General features: G+C 38.5%; 2 protein-coding genes and 1 long non-coding RNA gene across 3 annotated transcripts; 2 read left to right on the plus strand and 1 right to left on the minus strand.

The window, feature by feature from the left end:
- The first annotated feature begins 7 nt into the window (after positions 1–7).
- On the plus strand, positions 8–21,014 carry LOC143718349 (uncharacterized). The gene is made up of 3 exons (XM_077209437.1): positions 8–48; positions 628–806; positions 18,377–21,014. Exons 2-3 carry the CDS (start codon positions 686–688, stop codon positions 19,363–19,365), a joined length of 1,110 nt encoding a protein of 369 aa, XP_077065552.1. The 5' UTR covers positions 8–48; positions 628–685; the 3' UTR covers positions 19,366–21,014.
- On the plus strand, positions 5,742–10,120 carry LOC143718330 (uncharacterized). The gene is made up of 4 exons (XM_077209395.1): positions 5,742–8,398; positions 8,477–9,088; positions 9,201–9,439; positions 9,543–10,120. Exons 1-4 carry the CDS (start codon positions 8,350–8,352, stop codon positions 9,972–9,974), a joined length of 1,332 nt encoding a protein of 443 aa, XP_077065510.1. The 5' UTR covers positions 5,742–8,349; the 3' UTR covers positions 9,975–10,120.
- Positions 21,015–21,279: 265 nt separating the features above from the next.
- On the minus strand, positions 21,280–21,695 carry LOC143718417 (uncharacterized). Its single transcript, XR_013196383.1, has 3 exons — positions 21,669–21,695; positions 21,385–21,414; positions 21,280–21,348 (listed from the first exon to the last, which is right to left on the minus strand). It is a non-coding gene; the product is annotated as an uncharacterized LOC143718417 (long non-coding RNA).
- Positions 21,696–22,962: the final 1,267 nt, after the last annotated feature.

The raw sequence follows: 22,962 nt of genomic DNA on the forward strand, positions 1-22,962 counted from the left end.
TAAGGCTGCGCCGCGCTCCAGCATCTCCTGTGATTTGGCTGAATAAAGGTTTGTTATAAGAATTTGAGATAATTAAATCGATAGACACCGTTTAGTGTTTAACGGTTTTCATAAAATATGTGAAATTAGTTTATTTCCTATTGAATATAACGTTGTAATGCTTTATCTATCTTTAATGAAGGATATTTTGTGTTAGTAAATCGCGTTTCTTTTAGATCATGGATCTATTTATCATGAACACGAATTCAGTCATTGGTAAGCAGTGATGGAGAAGAATCTGAACTGCGTTTACACTGCTTTAAACAGAGTAAATGTAATGAGAACAAACACGACTTTTACAAGCCAGCTGCTAATGTTTTCATGACATTGTAATAAAAAAAACTATAATTCAATTACAAATGTACGTTAGATCATGTCGCTAAATGTCAATTGTCTGTATAGCTTATTTTATTGATTTGCAAAATCAGTTTTGAGTGTTTTTAGTTTAATTAGGTGATTTAAGTCCATTAACTCTCTCTCTGACAGTCTTACCAGTGCACTGAACTACTGAACTAGAGCTGATTGAGACACGCACAGATTTACTGTGGATTTATTTTTCTTTCTGTTAATTATTCTCATCTTAAACAGGACAAAAACACAGGAAAAAATCCTTGTTAAGAGATGGACCAATGTGAGTATTATTAAGATGATTTATTCTAAAGAGGAGAGTGAAGAAATAAAGATGGCGTTTATTAAAGAGGAGAATGAAGACGTGAGGATTGAAGAAACATTGACAGTGAAACATGAAGAAACTGAAAAACAAACAGGTCGGTTTCATTCTGAAAGCTGAACTCAGTCATTTGATCCTTATTCAAATGTCCAGCTATACAGAACTAGAGAATATACAGAAGTATAACAGAAAATAATATAGACGTAGCCTAAACAAAACAATTATTACGTGTAACTTTGAACCCAGTGTCATTTGTGAGACAGGTGTAGGTTGGGAATCAGTAACGGACGGAAAGGCATTACATCACCACAGACATATTATATTAATATGCTCTTTTTACCTTTTTGTTTTGACTGTAGATTATATAACAACAACCTTAAAAAAATAGTAATAAGAACATTTTACTTGTTTGTAACTTGGCTATCCACCTTATTCCTGACGACCTTACTGCGTTTTAAATTATGGGTGGCACTTCCGGTTTGGGGAACTTCCATTCAAAAAGGCTGAAACGAATCATTTCAAATCATAAGGTTGTCCTACAAATAAAGCTGATCCGTCAGTTTTGACTGGATGAGCTGTCAATTTTCATGATTTATTTTCAGACATCATGAGAATAAAGTTATACTTGGTATTTTAATGTGACATTTTATAACAAGAACATCTATGGCAAGAGCTCTTTTCAGTCGCTGCTTTCTTTTCCTCATGATTATTTTCTTTTTTCCCTTTGCAATCCGCTGTAAATGTATGAAAAAGGACAACATATATACTGCACATTTGTGGTCTGTTCTCCCGAATTTAATTTATGATATATTCCATTAATAATTCACTGGAATGCATGAAGAATCTCTCGTTATTCTCCTCTAAATCCTCACGTCTCTTTCTAGGTTTGTTTTCACAGGTAAATGCAATTTATAATCTGTCAAAATGACGGAAATTACTTTGAAATAGTATCACGTTATGCTGAAGTTAATGAACATTTTTGATTAAGGTAACATCATTTTTTTAATTTAACCAAAGACTCGCGCTTTTAGGGTTATTTGGTCTGTTGAAAGTACCTTGTTGATGCTTTTACACTTTTAAATTTCCCTTTAATGTTCGATGGTCGAAGGGTGATTAGATAAATGTCATCTCATTGAGACACTTTTTTAACCTATTGTGTTCATAGAGCGAGCCTTTCACTGATTGTTTACAGCTTAACGGAAGTTACACCCATAATTCGCGTAAAGCTTCATGGGGCGTAGGAATACTGTGGATTTGGCCAAGTTAATTGTTAGTTAATTAAGGATAATTTCAATATCAAACCCCCCAGCAGTACATTTGAGGCTATTATCTCAATGATATTCAGTCATTTCCCTCAAATCACCACATCATGATAAATAATTTAATACATTTATTTACAGTACAGATGCACATTTCCAACAATAAATTAAACTATTCTAAATTAGTACAATTAAAGAATGTATTAAAGTCAATGTAATCCCGACAGAATAAACCCACAAACCCAAGTCATCTTTTGTTTAAAGCGTATTTCCCTGGGCACATTATACAACGTAAATTTACACTATCACTTTAATAATGTGAGATTTTATTGATAATGGTATGATGCGCCATTAGTAGCCGTTAAAAGCTGACTCAAAGTTAATGCTTTGTAGAGTAAAGCATTGGAAGTTCAAACATTTTCATATTTTATTTGTAAAAAGACTTTGCATATACTTTGATTTGTACGTCCGGTGTTGTTACTGGAAAAAATTACCCTGTAAGCGCCAATCCGGAAGCCACAAGCGCGTAGTGTGAAAAAGGCTAATTGCTAGTAGAGAGGAAACATGAAAATTTCATATCTCTTTTATAGTGACAAAAATATCATGTTTATCATTTATGTTTTTATTTAAATGTTCAAAAAGTACTGATACACATTGGCCACCTGACCAATCAGAGCAGAGTAGACCAATCACAACAGACTGGGCCATCTGACCAATCAGAGCAGAGTAGACCAATCACAACAGACTGGGTCATCTGACCAATCAGAGCAGAGTAGACCAATCACAACAGACTGGGCCATCTGACCAATCAGAGCAGAGTAGACCAATCACAACAGACTGAGCCATATGACCAATCAGAGCAGAGTAGACCAATCACAACAGACTGGGCCATTTGACCAATCAGAGCAGAGTAGACCAATCACAACAGACTGGGTCATCTGACCAATCAGAGCAGAGTAGACCAATCACAACAGACTGGGCCATCTGACCAATCAGAGCAGAATAGACCAATCACAACAGACTGGGCCATCTGACCAATCAGAGCAGAGTAGACCAATCACAACAGACTGGGCCCTCTGACCAATCAGAGCAGAGTAGACCAATCACAACAGACTGGGCCATCTGACCAATCAGAGCAGAGTAGACCAATCACAACAGACTGGGTCATCTGACCATTCAGAGCAGAGTAGACCAATCACAACAGACTGGGCCCTCTGACCAATCAGAGCAGAGTAGACCAATCACAACAGACTGGGCCATCTGACCAATCAGAGCAGAGTAGACCAATCACAACAGACTGGGTCATCTGACCATTCAGAGCAGAGTAGACCAATCACAACAGAGTGGGGCATCTGACCAATCAGAGCAGAGTAGACCAATCACAACAGACTGGGTCATCTGACCAATCAGAGCAGAGTAGAGTAGACCAATCACAACAGCCTGGGCCATTTGACCAATCAGAGCAGAGTAGACCAATCACAACAGACTGGGTCATCTGACCAATCAGAGCAGAGTAGACCAATCACAACAGACTGGGTCATCTGACCAATCAGAGCAGAGTAGACCAATCACAACAGACTGAGCAGTCCTCAGATGCCATGGCCATAATTTATAGCAAAACATCTAGCATTAATTTGATCTCAAACGGATTCATTAACTCTTCAGGGTCGCCCATCACGCCATCATGATCAAGTCACATGACTAGTTTAAAACATCGAAGCATAAAAACAAAGTCACGTTGAGCGCTGCCGTCCACTTCTGTCGAAAGTGCTGGCTTGAAATTCTATTTTACTTTTTGTTTTGTGTTGATAGACCAAGTAAAAACGGAGATATGATCATTTAAACTTTATATAAAAAAATATTGACGCGTTCGTAAAAGAACGCAAGATGGGATGCGACAGGCGTTGCATTTATTTTAATAACTTCGTCGGTTTTTGTCATAAAACAAAACGGAGAAAAATGTGTGAATCTGCTGACTGCTCTTCAGGCTGCACATTTTAGGGAATGGAGGAGGAGCCAACTGAGCAAAGAAGCGAAATTGAAAGGCAGAGGATTTACGGAGTTGACAAAGAGAGACATATATACGTTATATATACAGAGAGAGATATTATTGCTAGTTTTTGTAAGAGTTTGAGTAGAGTTTGAGAGTAGTTTAGGAGTAGTGTAAATAGTTTAGGATTAGTCTAGATAGTTTAGATAGGCCTTAAATATAGTTCTCTTAAATATAGTTAAATATAGTTGGGGCGGCAGTGGCTCAGTGGTTCATGTAGGTTATCTACAAACCGAAAGGTTGGTGGTTCAATCCCCGGTTCCACCTGACCAAGTGTCGAGGTGTCCATGAGCAAGACACCTAACCCCAACTGCTCCCGACGAGCTGGGTGGCGCCTTGCATGGCTGACACCGCCGTCGGTGTATGAATGTGTGTATGATTGGGTGAATGTGAGGCAACTATGTAAAGCGCTTTGGTGGCCATTCGGTCTGTGAAAGCGCTATATAAATGCAGTCCATTTACCATTTACCATTTCTCTGTATAATTGTGTGCACACATTTTTTTAAAAAGTGGCAAAGCTAAAAAGAAAAAAAAAGCCTATGGCTACACCCGCTTTTTTTTTTTGTAAATCATATTTATTTTTGTATATAGCTTGATTATATCCGAATTGTACCTGTATGTTGACATTTACAACTTGTGTTTACATTTTAAACCTTTTAAAATGCTTCATTGAGCATGTTTGTGTTTTTTTGTAGTATAAAAGCTATAATTTTTCTATTTGGATTTTGTGTTTTTTGTGTGATTTTGGGTCCAGTATGTTGATAAAGTACATCAAAGTGAAAAACGAATTGTCTGTGGTTGAAAGACCAATTTGCGATAATATGGTTTCGATACAGTACATCAAAGTGAAACAGTCTTGGCTAGCTAGTTGATTTCTACAACGATGGATCGTAATATAGTAGTTTAGCAGCAAGTTACATTGTTGTACGAGAAACACGCCTTTGCTTAATTCGTGCTTGTGATGGAGGGTCGGGTCGAATAACTAGTTCTTTCAAAGTTTCATCATTGGACTCACGCTTGAACTGATATGGTAAAATCAATGCCATTTTTAATGTATTTACAGTGTGTTCAATCACTGAGGATTGGTTCATTTCCAACACGAGTTGTAAGCCCTAGACCAATCACAACAGTCACTGGGCTATCTGACCAATCAGCGCAGAGTAGCTCGCGGAAAGGAGGATTTTAGAGAGACTGAATCTTCAAACTAATTGCCTTAAGACTCTTTGAGAAATTAGGTAAAGTTAAAGGAATATTATGAGGAAATTAAAGTGTTTTTTGACCTGAATGCATGTTAACCTATTGTAGGAGAATCCAGATATATACAACAAAAAAATATTACAACTTGCATATCAGAAAAGGATGTGAATGCACAATTGAACTCGACCTTGGTCAGAATGTGTGTCCCTTGTTAAATGTGCTCTTCCTGTAACAATGTGCTAAAACAGGCAGTGTTTTTCACACTTGAGTCCTCTTTAAAATGTACTGAACTGAAATCCCTTGAAGTGGACCAGGAGGTGAAAGGCCCAGTTCTCTTTACATTCACACTGTTCCTGTCCCTAAGAGGACTCAGTTTTTTTGGTCCACTTAAGTAGTAATGTGGTCTCAGACCTCTTGGCCATCTGACCAATCAGAGCAGAGTAGACCAATCACAACAGACTGGGCAATCTGACCAATCAGAGCAGAGTAGACGTAGATCAATCACAACAGACTAGGCCATCTGACCAATCAGAGCAGAGTAGACCAATCACAACAGACTGGGCCATCTGACCAATCAGAGCAGAGTAGAGTAGACCAATCACAACAGACTGGGCCCTCTGACCAATCAGAGCAGAGTAGACCAATCACAACAGACTGGGTCATCTGACCAATCAGAGCAGAGTAGACCAATCACAACAGACTGGGCCATTTGACCAATCAGATCAGAGTAGACCAATCACAACAGACTGGGCCATCTGACCAATCAGAGCAGAGTAGACCAATCACAACAGACTGAGCCATATGACCAATCAGAGCAGAGTAGACCAATCACAACAGACTGGGCCATTTGACCAATCAGAGCAGAGTAGACCAATCACAACAGACTGGGTCATCTGACCAATCAGAGCAGAGTAAACCAATCACAACAGACTGGGCCATCTGACCAATCAGAGCAGAATAGACCAATCACAACAGACTGGGCCATCTGACCAATCAGAGCAGAGTAGACCAATCACAACAGACTGGGCCATCTGACCAATCAGAGCAGAATAGACCAATCACAACAGACTGGGCCATCTGACCAATCAGAGCAGAATAGACCAATCACAACAGACTGGGCCCTCTGACCAATCAGAGCAGAGTAGACCAATCACAACAGACTGGGCCATCTGACCAATCAGAGCAGAGTAGACCAATCACAACAGACTGGGCCCTCTGACCAATCAGAGCAGAGTAGACCAATCACAACAGACTGGGCCATCTGACCAATCAGAGCAGAGTAGACCAATCACAACAGACTGGGTCATCTGACCATTCAGAGCAGAGTAGACCAATCACAACAGACTGGGCCCTCTGACCAATCAGAGCAGAGTAGACCAATCACAACAGACTGGGCCATCTGACCAATCAGAGCAGAGTAGACCAATCACAACAGACTGGGTCATCTGACCATTCAGAGCAGAGTAGACCAATCACAACAGACTGGGTCATCTGACCAATCAGAGCAGAGTAGACCAATCACAACAGACTGGGTCATCTGACCAATCAGAGCAGAGTAGAGTAGACCAATCACAACAGCCTGGGCCATTTGACCAATCAGAGCAGAGTAGACCAATCACAACAGACTGAGCAGTCCTCAGATGCCATGGCCATAATTTATAGCAAAACATCTAGCATTAATTTGATCTCAAACGGATTCATTAGGCTTGTTCGACTTCATGCAGCTCTGCGCAGACCGATCGGCGGCAGACTTGAAGCAGTGCATGCCGGTTAGAAATTCTGTCCGACTTGATGCAGCGCTGACTCCACATGACTGTGACGTGTGCTATCAAAGTACCGCGAGAGCGATGCGAGAGCAGCCGCAGGATTCAGCCAGCGCAGATTCTCAAGAGCGGCTGCACAGGTTCTGATGACGACACAACTGATCCACGATTGGCCGGATTCACTGACAACACCGATGACGTGCGTTTCAAGTTTATTGCGAGGAATTCAGTTCCAGAAATTCTCATATATGGACTTTTAAAACAGTTCATTACGTTTTAATGTCGTCTTCATCTTATAAATCATATTTATTAAATATTGTTTTACTGTATTTACTTTATTGTTAAAAGCCTATAGGGTTTGTGTATGTTTATTTGGCATTATTTTTCATACAAACCTTTTACAGTAGCCTATTCAGCTGCATAACCTATTCAAATGAGCTTTTTTTAATAACTCAAATGTTAATCTTAAAAACATACAATCTAATGTGGTTATAAATGTATGCTCATATACAAATGATGCATAATAGGCTACATCATGTTCCTCCATTTGTTCATATGGTTTCTTCATATTCTCTAGTTTATTTTGCTGTGTTTATACTTCACCTGCATGTGGTTAACAAACTGCTAACAACTTGCTGTATCTTCAACTTAACAACAGGACAACATTCTGTTCACTTTCAAAGAGTTGGTCTAAATCACAAAATAAATCCAACAGAAATGTGCTTTTTTTTGCATATGAAAATGAATGGTGTTTTGTCTCAAATGTTAAAAAGAGCTCAGGTGGAGGGTAATGTAAATCATGTTGCTAAAAAAAAAAACATACCCAGCAGGGAATATAGCCTATATATTTTTTTAAAGGTAACTTTTATCATTTTGCATTAGCAGAAACACCCATGTCAAACTGCTAAAGTATATATCCAATATGTTATCTTGTCCAAAACACCACTTATACACACATCTCAAAAGTGTGTTAATACCGTGGTTAATACATTAAGTTACTTAAAATCACTAAATCACGAAAACAATGGAAATCACTGCTAATTAATGTTGAGCCAAAACTGAAGGTTGACTTAAAATGGTAATTGCATTTGTTGCTAACTATTAGTAATAATGAATGCAACAGGTGTTGGCTATGGTCCCATGGTTCCTTAGGATATATAAATAACCTGGATTACCCTGTGTAACACACAACAAAATGGACAACATAACCATTAATGTGTTAGACAGCAAAGGTAATGTTGTCATGCTAACAGTTTCCAAGGACATTGCAGAGAGGATGCAAAATGGTAAGTAAACAGCATAACTGAAATAATTACAAGTCACCAATGATTTGTGCAAGTGTTTTATTTATCATTTATTCCCCCAGATCAAATGTTCCTTTCTTCTGTCATGGAGCAAGTATCAGCTGTTGAAACAAAAGGTACACATTTACTTAATGAACAAGAATATACTGGAATTATTTCTTGGGTGACACTGACCACATCTTCTCTCCAAACAGCTCTCCTCAGTGGCCCAGCTTCTGCTGCAAAGCTCCTCCAACCTCCTATTTCATGTCTCACTAGGTCACCGGTACCCCTAAACCTCAGTTTTGTGAAACCATCATCCAGCCAGTGCCCCACTAGGCCCCCTGTACCACCATCATCCAGCCAGTGCCCCACTAGGCCCCCTGTACCACCATCATCCAGCCAGTGCCCCACTAGGCCCCCTGTACCACCATCATCCAGCCAGTGCCCCACTAGGCCCCCTGTACCACCATCATCCAGCCAGTGCCCCACTAGGCCCCCTGTACCACCATCATCCAGCCAGTGCCCCACTAGGCCCCCTGTACCACCATCATCCAGCCAGTGCCCCACTAGGCCCCCTGTACCACCATCATCCAGCCAGTGCCCCACTAGGCCCCCTGTACCACCATCATCCAGCCAGTGCCCCACTAGGCCCCCTGTACCACCATCATCCAGCCAGTGCCCCACTAGGCCCCCTGTACAACTTACCTCCACTGTCAAGTACCCACCGCCTGCCACGCTGCAACCTGGTGCAATGTGTGGAAACCCTTCAGAATCCATTCAACCTTCATCCCCCTCCTTCCAGTCAGACAGGCATGAATCTCAAGGTATTGCATCAAATAATATAAGGAAGATTAATGTCAATACTGTGGTTAATTTACATTTTTCTTTGTTTTGTAGTGTTAATCTATTTATCTCCTTATCCCCTCCATTTTACAGAAATAACACATCAAATGACACTATTTCTACTGGACCTTACAAAAACTCATCAGCAACTTTATTTTAGGAACAAAATGGCCTTCTATAAAAAAATGCAAAACTCCTTCTCACAAAAGGGCTACAACTTATCAAGTGAGAAAATTAGAAAAAAACTAGCAAACATGTTAACCACATATAAAAGGGTAAAAGACAGGCGCCGTGCAACTGGGGAGGGGAAGATCACCTGGGAGTACTATACAGTAAGTTGAAGACTGCTTTACTTTGTTTCTGAAATAACATTGTCATGTCTTACAAGAAACATTGGTTATTTTTCATTTTACATTTGAAATTCACCCCCACCAGCTAATGGATGAGTTATTTGGGTCATCGGGAATCGGTACTGCACCACCTGGCACCATCCACTCCACACCTCTGGGTTTGGAAGAGACCTCCTCCAAAAGTAGGCCCACATCATCTTCCCAAGACCAGCCAGCAAGTGCTAGTATAGATGAACAGCCAGGAACCTCTACCATACCAAATACAAACATCACAAACAGGCAAAGACGATCACAACCCTTACAGTTTCTGGAGGCGTATGAAGAGCATGCCGAGAGAAGGACTGCTGTGCTTGAGTCCCTGGTAAGGCCAGATCTGGAGAGATGGCGGCGACTTAAGGAGAGGCGCAGAAGGTCCTTTGAAAAAAAGATGTTGACCAGCTTGGGAACAATTGTTGAGGAGCTAAAGAAAATGGGAAAAAGACAAGAGCAAATTATGCATCTATTACAGAACCCATGAACCTCAATAATGTAAAGGTTTTTTTTTTTTTTCTTGATTTGCAGCTTTCCCCAAAATGTTTTTTTGTTTTTGTTCCCAAAGAACACAATTTCCAATGACAAACTAATCATGTTCAATAAAATATATTTCCTAATTTCAACACAAAATCTGTTGTTTTTTTTATCATTTGTTGACTATTTCTGTACATTCAAATCTTTTTTTTTTTTTGTATGTTTAGTATACATCAGTTAGATCTGGCCACAAATCTGGTCTCTATGATGACATGCATTAGTGTTGTGGGGTTGCTGGTGGTGTGGTTCATCATCAACACCATCTACCACAACAACTTGATCACTGGGCTCTAAACAAAGATTATGCAAAATGCAGCATGCTGAGACTGCTGAACTGATATTAGAAATGCTTCTCATTTGCAGGTAATGGAGCCTCCTAAACTTAGATTTTAGAATGCCAAATGCATGCTCAATGACCACACGAGCTGCATTGAGCTTTCTGTTAAAGTATCTTTGCCTAGCAGACAAGTGGCCATTGTCTCTATACGGCCTCATAAGTTGAGGCAACAAAGGGTAGGCAGAATCCCCAATTATGTGCATTCCCTGTGGAACAAGGGAATGAGGATCTTCTTCAAGAAGACGACAAACTTCTGTCAAGCGAAATGCTCTGGCATCATGCCAACTCCCAGGGTGACCCACACTGATGTGACAGAAGCGTCGCTGACTGTCACAAAACCCAGTTAAATTTACAGAATAAAACTGTTTCCTATTCATGTATGCTAGGGGATTATCACAGTGGGGTCTCATTATAGGAATGTGACACCCATCCACTGCACATACAGTGTTGGGGAAACCTGCTGCGTCAAACCCTAACTTTGACATCTCCAGCCTTTGACCTCTGGGCCAGGAAATGTGGTGGGCCATGTATGTGTTCACATTAAAACAAAACTCATGGAGATGCTTGGCAAGAGTGGATTTTGACATGTTGAATCTATCTGCCACCCCACGATATGACTCCTGATTCGCCAATGTCCAAAGGCAGGCAAGAACACTGTTTGTGAGTGGAAGTTTGGTCTGTTGTAAATTCATATAAACAGGACCAAGGGTAGTAATGACATCCTGCAAAGGTAGAAAAATAGGTTATCAAGACAACATACTAACACTTGTTTTCAATTAATTGTATATTAACCGATATTAACCAGTACAAACCTCCACTTGTTCTTTGGAGAGCCTGAAATGACCTCTAAATTCTGAGGGACTGTAGAGAGGGACAACATCCTCCACAAAATTGTCTATTTTTGGAACCATTGTATATAAGAACAAAAGGAATTGAACTCATATATATATGTAGCCTAACTGAACACAAATGTAGTCAAAATTTTATTATCAGTGTTTTATGTTGAATGGGGATTTTAATGAAATAATTAGTGTATACATAAGTGTTGAAATTGGAGTAACACTCCATTATTCTTTGTAAGAATGAGTAATTTTCTATTTAAACCAAAATAATAATAATTATTATTATTATTATTAAAAGGCAAGCAACAGTAGCTATTGATTACAAAAACCACCCATTACATTAGTAATACATTGCAAAGACTACAGTACAGTATTGTAAAGACTATCGATACAGTATTTGTATTCAACATATAATTGTCAGATATAGTAACTTGACAAGTAAATTGATAATGTGTCTATAATTTGTTTAAAAAGATACTCCTTACATTTAACCTTTACTCACTTTCGTTGCTCATTGTGCTCAATGTCATGCAATAATAATGGAATTTCTATCGCTTCCAGCTCGTCTGCGATAAAGAAAACAAACACCACGTGATCTGCCATGACTGACGTAATTGCAGCAAACTACGGCAGCCACAACGTGTCCGGCTTTATATCTCCGTTTGCAGCTCCTCCCCGCCTGCACGCGGCTACTCTCGCCGATCGCTTACATCCAGCCGCAGCCGATGTCGAACACACCTATTAACTCTTCAGGGTCGCCCATCACGCGTCATGATCAAGTCACATGACTAGTTTAAAACATCGAAGCATAAAAACAAAGTCACGTTGAGCGCTGCCGTCCACTTCTGTCGAAAGTGCTGGCTTGAAATTCTATTTTACTTTTTGTTTTGTGTTGATAGACCAAGTAAAAACGGAGATATGATCATTTAAACTTTATATAAAAAAATATTGACGCGTTCGTAAAAGAACGCAAGATGGGATGCGACAGGCGTTGCATTTATTTTAATAACTTCGTCAGTTTTTGTCATAAAACAAAACGGAGAAAAATGTGTGAATCTGCTGACTGCTCTTCAGGCTGCACATTTTAGGGAATGGAGGAGGAGCCAACTGAGCAAAGAAGCGAAATTGAAAGGCAGAGGATTTACGGAGTTGACAAAGAGAGACATATATACGTTATATATACAGAGAGAGATATTATTGCTAGTTTTTGGAAGAGTTTGAGTAGAGTTGGAGAGTAGTTTAGGAGTAGTGTAAATAGTTTAGGATTAGTCTAGATAGTTTAGATAGGCCTTAAATATAGTTCTCTGTATAATTGTGTGCACACATTTTTTTAAAAAGTGGCAAAGCTAAAAAGAAAAAAAAAGCCTATGGCTACACCCGCTTTTTTTTTTTGTAAATCATATTTATTTTTGTATATAGCTTGATTATATCCGAATTGTACCTGTATGTTGACATTTACAACTTGTGTTTACATTTTAAACCTTTTAAAATGCTTCATTGAGCATGTTTGTGTTTTTTTGTAGTATAAAAGCTATAATTTTTCTATTTGGATTTTGTGTTTTTTGTGTGATTTTGGGTCCAGTATGTTGATAAAGTACATCAAAGTGAAAAACGAATTGTCTGTGGTTGAAAGACCAATTTGCGATAATATGGTTTCGATACAGTACATCAAAGTGAAACAGTCTTGGCTAGCTAGTTGATTTCTACAACGATGCATCGTAATATAGTAGTTTAGCAGCAAGTTACATTGTTGTACGAGAAACACGCCTTTGCTTAATTCGTGCTTGTGATGGAGGGTCGGGTCGAATAACTAGTTCTTTCAAAGTTTCATCATTGGACTCACGCTTGAACTGATATGGTAAAATCAATGCCATTGTTAATGTATTTACAGTGTGTTCAATCACTGAGGATTGGTTCATTTCCAACACGAGTTGTAAGCCCTAGACCAATCACAACAGTCACTGGGCTATCTGACCAATCAGCGCAGAGTAGCTCGCGGAAAGGAGGATTTTAGAGAGACTGAATCTTCAAACTAATTGCCTTAAGACTCTTTGAGAAATTAGGTAAAGTTAAAGGAATATTATGAGGAAATTAAAGTGTTTTTTGACCTGAATGCATGTTAACCTATTGTAGGAGAATCCAGATATATACAACAAAAAAATATTACAACTTGCATATCAGAAATGGATGTGAATGCACAATTGAACCTGACCTTGGTCAGAATGTGTGTCCCTTGTTAAATGTGCTCTTCCTGTAACAATGTGCTAAAACAGGCAGTGTTTTTCACACTTGAGTCCTCTTTAAAATGTACTGAACTGAAATCCCTTGAAGTGGACCAGGAGGTGAAAGGCCCAGTTCTCTTTACATTCACACTGTTCCTGTCCCTAAGAGGACTCAGTTTTTTTGGTCCACTTAAGTAGTAATGTGGTCTCAGACCTCTTTGTGTTCATTGCTTTTTTAATTTAATCTAGTTCAGTGGTTGATGGCTGAAACTATAGCCTGATTCCATTCACTTCCATTGTATGTGCCAAGCTGTAAACAAGAACGTTATTTTTAAAGAATATTTTTGATTATTATAAAACAATATTGTTGCAAATGCTGTTGGATTGAGGTTAGCTTGGAACATGAAATTTAAAATATAAAAACATCTTTGTGCTGCACATTGATGGTGGTTGAGAGATTCCCCCTTCCATATGTAAAAGCGCTTTGAGTGCAGAGAAAAGCACTATATAAAATGTAACAAACACATTATTATAAATTTAAAGATTAGCACCGCACTTGGAAGTATTTAGCCTACCATGTTACCATGATAATCTAAATATGAAATAGTAATACTAACCATCGGAAATGTTCCCGTGGTTCGTAAAGTAGGCTCTCAAAATCTCTCATCTGCTGATCTCCATGCCCAGTATGTGTATGCATATCCCTGCCCATCAGAAGTATGTTGGGAGAGTAAATCTGCAAATCTCCTCTAGCAGGGATTCATTATGTATCCATCCATTATGAACACAAATATTTTTACATAAAAGTTGACAAAAGAAAAAGGAGAGAGATTGGTCTGTAGTATTCAACTGATAGGATTGAGTGTTGGTTTTTTGAGCAGTGGGTCCAAATAGAAAATAATTAGCGTAACTGCTGTTCATAACATTAAACAAAGATAATCATGTGCATTTGATCTGATATAACTGTATAAGGTTAGGAGATGCATTATATGAATGCTAGGCTAAAGAGATGCGTCTTTAGTCTAGATTTAAACTTGGAGAGTGAGTCTGAGGCCCGAACATTATCAGGAAGGCTATTCCAGAGTTTAGGAGCCAAATGTGAAAACGCTCTCCCTCCTTTAGTGGAATTAGATATCCTAGGAACTACCGGAATCCCAGAGTTTTTTGACCAGGTATTTTACCCTTAAAGCCCTTTATTAAGATCGTTTCTGATTAAATAGAATGGTTAAGATTAAAATTTGGACAAATGCTGCTGTCCCGAGAATTTTCGGTTTCTGTGTTAGCACCCCCCACCTCCACAATGGTTTCATAGGGGCACTGGAACAATCATTCATAAAACGCATTAAACTTTACTTTACAAAGACGTGAAACTCATCGAGTGGTCTGGGATGTTCACTTATATGCTCACACAAAAATCGATGCAAAAGATGCTTTCCAACATGTTTTATCGTAGTTTTTGTCCAACTCAATTGACTTAAGTCAGGAGCTTAGCGATGTTTCTGAGGTGGAAGAAGGCTGTTTTGCAGTGGTGGGCCGTCAGTTCTCTGCTGGCCTAAAGAATCACTGACTTGAATCAGAATCACTGACTTGCACTTTAATATATTTTTCCATGAATGAGTATTAAATTACTTCCAATAGTCCATTCTCTTAATCAAACCGCTTTTCTCTTGGTTGCGCTGCTTCCATTATTGTATATTTATTTTAGCGCTTTTATCCAATTATATTTCAGCCATCGTGTGTTGCCAGGGTAAAATAAATCTCCCTTGAGGCCTTCAGAATCGACAGTGCGGGCGCCTGTAGCTTAAAATGAATGGAAATGAAACCGTTGCTTTAACCAATCAGATAATCAGTCAGATTTAATCAGCCAATCAGATTTCGATTTGACTGCACCGGGGCCATCTAGCAGGCGTACAATAACGTCGGCATTTTCACATGCTTTGATTGGGTGGTCAGAGCGCGTACTATCACTGGTGGTCAGAGGCTGAGCTAGCTAACCGCATCTGTAGCGAACTGCAGAAACTAAAATACATTCCTGTAGATTTAATAGTTTTTCAACCCACAAATTAATGTTTCTTTCCCGCTTTGACCCCCAGCATGTTCAATAATACTGGAAAAAATCCCTTATTCAGCCTTATCCAGCTTAACGCAGAGTCACGGACTCTATTCGATCTGTTCTATTCGATGGCGATAGAAAAGGTTGTTGGGACTGAAATGCACAGATAACCTGTACACCAGAGTAATTCAAGTCTTTCTGAGGAAAGAAATTATGATGGATTTTGTGTATAACATAATCAGTAGTTTTGGTGAGTATAATGCTTTTTTTGCCCCCGTTTTTTCCGTGGTGAATTGGATTTTCTTCTTAATTGTTCTTGTAAATTTATGATCTAATGTTTTTTTCAAACATTCAAACTATTAACATCTGACAAGGGACTATTGTAACCCTTGAAGGACAAGACAAGGGAGGCTCCTTTTCTGAACTTATAATCGAAACGCAAGAACCACTGTAGCCTACACTAACACACTCGCCGAACTCACTTGTTTCTCCGAACTCACCGCAGTAGCCGTATAATTGCTGGTGCAAAACAAAAACAGCAATTTCACAACAATTATAGTCTGTGCGCGGCCTAGCTATTAAAAGGCCTAGGTGTGAAATGCACGGCCCGCCACTGCTGTTTTGTAACATGAAATATGATTTACGAAAGATAAGTTGCTGTCTAATATAATGCCCAGGCCTTTAACTGAAGAGGATAAAGTAACAGTACATCCTTCCAAATGCAAATTGTATTCTAGGAGATTCTGTGTACAGGTTTTTGGCCAATAAGTAATACCTCAGTCTTGGCTGAATTTAATAGAAAAAATGACACGTCATCCAATATTTTATATCTTTAACCCACTCTGTCAACTCAGATCATTTAGAGAATTCTTCTATAACTGAGTATCATCGGCATAACAGTGGAAACTAATTCCATGTTTTCTTATAATATTACCAAGTGGCAGCATATATATTGAAAATAGCAGAGGGCCTAACACCGATCCTTGCGGCACTCCATAATTTACTGATATTATCTTAGATCTTGCCCCTGTTTATATAGACATAATAGTCTATATTAGAGCTGCTCAATAATGGTTAAACTGATAATCATGATAATTTTGCTCAAAATTATAATTATACGGTAATTAATCATTATTATTTTTATTTGAAGAATTACAGAGATAGAGAAGATACTTAGATATAAATTGCATAATTATCAAAAGTGGTAATGTAATAGGCCTAACGACCTTAGCACATTCTTTACCAACCTACACTTCACCTAAAAGGCCTGTAGGTGGCAAGTCAATACAAAAGGCATGGTTTAGATTGTGATGCGTCTTCACATTAGATCTTCTAAGCGACAATTCGGTTGCAAATGAGACAAGCAAAATCATACCGCAAAGAACGATAGCCTACTTGTTGATAGACACTGAAAACTATCAGTGGCTGTCGTTTTCAACTGATTCACATCATGAAAACTGGTAAAACCTTAAACTTCAAAAGATAGAACAGTGAAACTCCTCATTATTTCCAATAATTCCAAATTATTGTTCATTTAATTCTGCCAACATAATCCCAAACAATAAGGTGGAGATCCATGTTTTGATTTTTTCCAAATAAATCGCTGAAGGTTTGATTGGCAGATTTAGTCACACAAGTGGCTTGTGAAGAAACAGACTGGCTGTGTGACAATTTCAAGCAGAATATTGCTATGGAGATCGCTAAACTCCAGTGCATGTTTTGTTTTCAGATCATCAGTCCTTTTTCCTCAGTGTAGAGTGAGCATGCGCGGGGTTGTCAGATCGCACAGATTAAGTAAAACACTGGGCAGAACATGTAAAAGAAAAGCTCTTTTTTGGGGATTTAAGCTATTTACATCTGGCAACTACAAACATCAACGCTAATGTTGACATGACGCAAATGTAAAAAAAAAAGGCGTTTTCACAATAAATAATGAGTAGGCAAATGTTGCAACGATTATTTACAATTAATTGAGAAAGGCAGATATCTTTATCGCGGTTAAAGTACGATTAATTGTGCAACCCTAGTCTTTATAACATTATATAGGTCTGATAAGTACGATCAAAACCACCTTAAAGGGATAGTTCACCCAAAAATTAAAATTATGTCAGTATTTATTCTCCCTCATGTTGTTCAACCCCGTAAGACCTTCGTTCATCTTCGGAACACGAATGAAGATATTTTTGATTAAATCTGAGAGCTGGATCACTCCTCCATAGGCTTCTTCAGGGATTGACACTTGCCAGCCCCGAAAAGTTATTAAAGACATCGTTAAAATAGTCCAAGTGACTACAGTGGCTCAATCTTAAGTTTATCAAGCGACGAGAATACTTTTTTTCAACTATTCATTTCCTTCTCTGTGGGCCTCTAGTCAGTTAACGTAGTGTGATTGCGTAGAGCTACATCACACGTAGGCTCACTATTGGCCGACGCTGGTCATGTGTGTGATGCGTGTGACGTATAACAACAGAAGCTTACGCTTTTACACTAGTGAACTGACTCGAGGCCCACAGAGAATATCTTAATTTGTGTTCCGAAGATGAACGAAGGTCTTACAGGGTTGGAACAACATGAGGGTGAGTAAATACTGACAGAATTTTCATTTTTGGGTGAACTATCCCTTTAATGCCTGTTCACCTTAATACCAGTGTAATTTTGTAGTCGATCTAAGAGTATTTTATGATCTATAGCGTCGAAAGCAGAACTAAGATCAAGTAAAACTAGTATTGAGATACAGCCTCGGTCAGAAGCTAAAAGTAAGTCATTTGTAATTTTGACTGGAATTTGTATGTTGGTATGATGCTTTACATAAGCATGTCTAAATGTTTTTTTGTTGTTGTTGTTGTTGCTTTGTGCCATTAAACTGGTGTTAATTTGCATTTGTCTCTTTTCGTCTAGACCTGATGGTGCTGAAAAAGGAGAGTGAAGTACTGAATGAAATGGAAGAGAAAGATCAATATGAGAATCATGAATTCATAACAAGAGGAAAAACGTTTAGTTGCTCACAGAGTAAAAAGACTTCCTCACGAAAAAGGGCTAAAAAGACGGGAAGTAATTTCACCTGCCAACAGTGTGGAAAGAGTTTCGATCAGCATGAAAAGCTTAAAGTTCACATGAGAATTCACACAGGACAGAAGCGTCGTACTTTTCAACAGTGCGGAAAGACTTTCGCTCAAAAAGTAAGCCTTAACAGACACATCAGAATTCACACTGGAGAGAAGCCACAAACCTGCCAACAGTGTGGAAAGAGTTTCACTAAAATTGGAAATCTGAAAGTTCATCTGAAAGTTCACACTGGAGAGAAACCTTACACCTGCCAACTGTGTGGAAAAAGTTTCCTCCGAAAAGGAAACCTCAATGAACACATGAGAACTCACACTGGAGAGAGCCTTTTCACCTGCCAACAGTGTGGAATAAGTTTCACTCAAAAAGGAAGCTTTAACAGACACATTAGAAGTCACATTATAGAGAAGCCTTACACTTGCCAACAGTGTGGCAAGAGTTTTGATCAACATGAAAACTTTAAAGTGCACATGAGATTTCACTCTGGAGAGAAACCCTACGTGTGCACTCTGTGTGGAAAGAGTTTCACTCAAAAAGGACACTTTAAAAACCACATGAGACTTCACACTGGAGAGCAACCCTACACATGCCCTCAGTGTGGAAAGGGTTTAAATCAAAAACGACACTTTGTAGAACACATTAGAATTCACACTGGAGAGAAACCTTTCACCTGCCAACAGTGTGGAAAAAGTTTCAACCGGAAAGGTAGCCTTAACAGGCACATGAGAGTTCACACTGGAGAGAAGCCGTTTACATGTGGTCACTGTGGGAAAAGTTTTGGGTATAAAATAGCCCTTAAGTACCACATGAGTATTCATGTATGAGAGAACTATTTTTGTATGTCATCAGGCATTAAACTTCTTATGTTTAAGAGACTGAATAATTAGAGATGCACCGATTGATCGGCTGGTGATCGGAATTGGCCGATTTTCACATGATCGGCGACCGGCCGGTCAGTCTGACATATTTCCGATTTTATGCCGGTCAAATGCATTCAACATCAGTATCACACGTGCATACAGAACGCACATGTAGGAAACCTCGTGAATCACAGCCGTTTCACACCGCAAGCGTGAGCAGCGGTGTGAATGCTCTCTGTTTATCCAGCACAGTTTCCCAGTCAAATATCCCCCAGCGCCAAAAATCAACTCACAACTTCACTTACGCTAGCATGCAATCAATCAAAAACGCTAACGTAAACAAACTAAGAATCAACAACTTTGGAAGCGATCAAACATTTGAGGTGATTTTGGAAGTTATTGTAATCTTCACGGCATTCAACTCATAACAGCAGTGCTAGAAAAACTGTTTATAAACACAAAATTACATGCTTATCACTAATTATATGTTTGCACGATAGCTAACGCCTTATCTAACATCAGCCAATCGAAATATAAAACAATCTAACATGTACGCACATGCACAGTGTTTTGAAAACTAAAAAAAATAGTATTACTTACAATTCCAGTAACAAAAAAGCGAAGTGACCATCAGTCTTGCATCTTGAAGCCTCCTTCACCTCTCGCCAACGAGTGTAAGGCGGTCCAATGTTCACTCTAGTTCGAGCTCTTACTCGATCATGCTCCCGTTTTCTTTTCCTCGCCTCCAACGACATCATACCCTTCCTTTTATTTCCAGATACCGTCATGATGACAATCCAAAAGCTACCCGGCTGCTAGGTCTCTTACATGTAGTTGTAGTCTACTGTCGAGTACGCTCCACCTATCAGCAATTGTACCGCTTGTCGTAAAGCAAGTCAAATTAGTAGTTTTCTTATGTCTCATTAGAACTACAGAAACGCGACCCGATCTGGCAATCTTACATAGCGTGGATATATCAGATAAAGGACCGCAAAGTTGTGGCATAAGTGCATTTCACCATGTCAGGACTTGATGAACCATTGAAACGATTTCGGAAACATTATTTTAAGGTAAAAAATCTTACTTAGTGTTGCTTTAACTGGAGTAGGCTATGTCAGAAAAGAAAATGAAGACTCAAAAATATTTATAGAAAATGTACTCATGTAAACTTGTTTTTATTATTTCCCAATCGTTTCCCTGCACTTGCTCCACTTGCCCAGCTTAGTGCTTGTTTAGTCTGGCTGGACATGTGGCAGAGAGAGAAGAACTGTTTGCGAAATAAAACACAAATGTTTATAAAGCATATTGTAACATCTTCATCATAACATGCATATTTATTGCTCTAGTAATAATACTAGTAATAATAAGAACTAGTAATAATAATTTTCTTTTGTAAGAACAGCTGATGGGGTGATGGACGCTTGCTGCGTTGTCACAGTAACCAAGTGAAGAATGAGTAAATTAAATTGCTACATTATGAGACACGATTGCGAATATAAAAAAAAAAATTATTCGAGACAAGGGGGTAAAAAATACCCACTACACAATCATCTATTACGACTGTCACTATTAAAGTGAAATGTGAAAATAAATAAAAATGTGTCCGTTTAAAATGACTTTTTTATTGCGTTTTTTAAAGCATTGAGCATTACAACCAATCACCCGTATCTGTTGAGCCCATGAATGCAATAACCTATCAGATGAGCTTAGATTGGTTTCCATAAAAAAATCTGCTGTAACCGCTGAGTTTTTTCTGCATTCATTCCATGTGCTCAGTACGTGACACACTCTGAATGAATACTGCCAATTCTCTCGTCAAAAAGTACTGACACGTAAGGGATTAATTTATAATCCTTTTGTATTCTCAATGCTCTGAACTGTGTAATTTTGATGTCACTTTCAGTGTGATGGGGAGATCTTCACAGAAGCACTGATGTACCATGACACCTCAATCTTCCTCTGAAAAACACCTGTGATGGTGACATCCACCTCGACTGGTTGAGCTTCAGTCATCTGAAATGTAATAACAAAAAAAGAGTTGATTAATGATCTTATTTATTTTTAACATACTTGGTAGCATTAAGATCAAAGCAGCGATAAAACACATCAGACTTAATGATTCTTTAATCGACTTTTATAGAATGCATAGGAAAAAAACACTTAAAGCTACATTTATTAAAAATAACAGAAACTGTTTAAATGTAAAATTAACATGTTCCATTTTTTAAATAAGTTGATTTATGGTTAAGTAATAAACAACAACAAACAGTCAAATGAATTCAAATATTTTCCTCTATAACTTCCTCGATACACTGGACGATATGATTGGTGTGTGACGGGGAGATCTTCAGCACTGATGTCCGTGGCTCCTCCATCTTCCTCTGAAACACCTGTGATGGTGATCTCCACCTCGACTAATTGAGCTTCAGTCATCTGAAATATAATAACATAAACAGTCTCAGTCAAGGCATCATATAACAATACACACGGGTCATTACATGAATATTAACGTTATTTAATTACAAGTCAACACAAACAAAAGTATTTATTAATCTTTATTAATGTTAATTTCAACATTTACTAATACATAATAAATATTAAAAGCTGTGGAACTAAGCTAAAATGAACCAACAATGAACAGTTGTTTTTTATTAACTAACTTTTCCAGTAACAAAGATTAATATGTACTGTAACAAATGTGTTGCTCATTGTTAGTTGATATTCAATGCATTAACATTAACTAATTGGGCATTATTCTAAAGTGCAATATTATAAAATTACTAATGAATGTGTAAAAAAATTATATCCTCTTTCTTGGTACACACTCACAAAAGTAGGAAGATGAAGAAAGACCAATTAGGTAACATGAAGCATGATATTTTGTACTTTCACAGATGAATAATTACATAGTTCCGGCATGAAACTGTAGCAAATTAGCTTTATGAAATATTAATAACTAATAATAACTGGTTATAATTGATTATGAATATTTGGATCAGTTAATATAATTAACTTAATGTAGTAAAAGTAATATTACAATCAACCCACCTGTTTGTCCTGTGAACACTCAGCGTTCAATAACCCCAATATTTAGAAGAGGAGAATTGGGTTGTAGCTCGTTGTCTAGGTCAGTGGTTCCCAAACCTGTCCTGGCGACCCACCAACACTGCACGTTTTCTCTGTCTCCCTAATCAAACACACCTGATTCAACTCATCAGCTCATTAACCCATCTGATTATGAGCTGATGAGTTGAATCAGGTGTGTTTGATTAGGGAGATAGAGAAAACGTGCAGTGTTGGTGGGTCGCCAGGACAGGTTTGGGAACCACTGGTCTAGGTTACTGTGATTGTAAATAGGTGTCGTTTGTGTTTTAACAACGTTTAGCTCAAGAATATTGATCTTGGAAGTTCGAATAGCCTATGTGAATATATTGCCAACTTCAATGAACTCCTTGAGTTAAAGGTGCTCTAAGCGATGTCACACGTTTTTTTAGGCCAAAACATTTTTTGTCACATACAGCAAACATCTCCTCACTATCGCTAGCTGCCTGTCCCCTGAAC

This window comes from Siphateles boraxobius, unplaced genomic scaffold (genome assembly GCF_051911475.1).
Source record: "Siphateles boraxobius isolate OS27281-9 unplaced genomic scaffold, OSU_SipBor_1 61, whole genome shotgun sequence".
Lineage (NCBI taxonomy): Eukaryota > Metazoa > Chordata > Actinopteri > Cypriniformes > Leuciscidae > Siphateles > Siphateles boraxobius.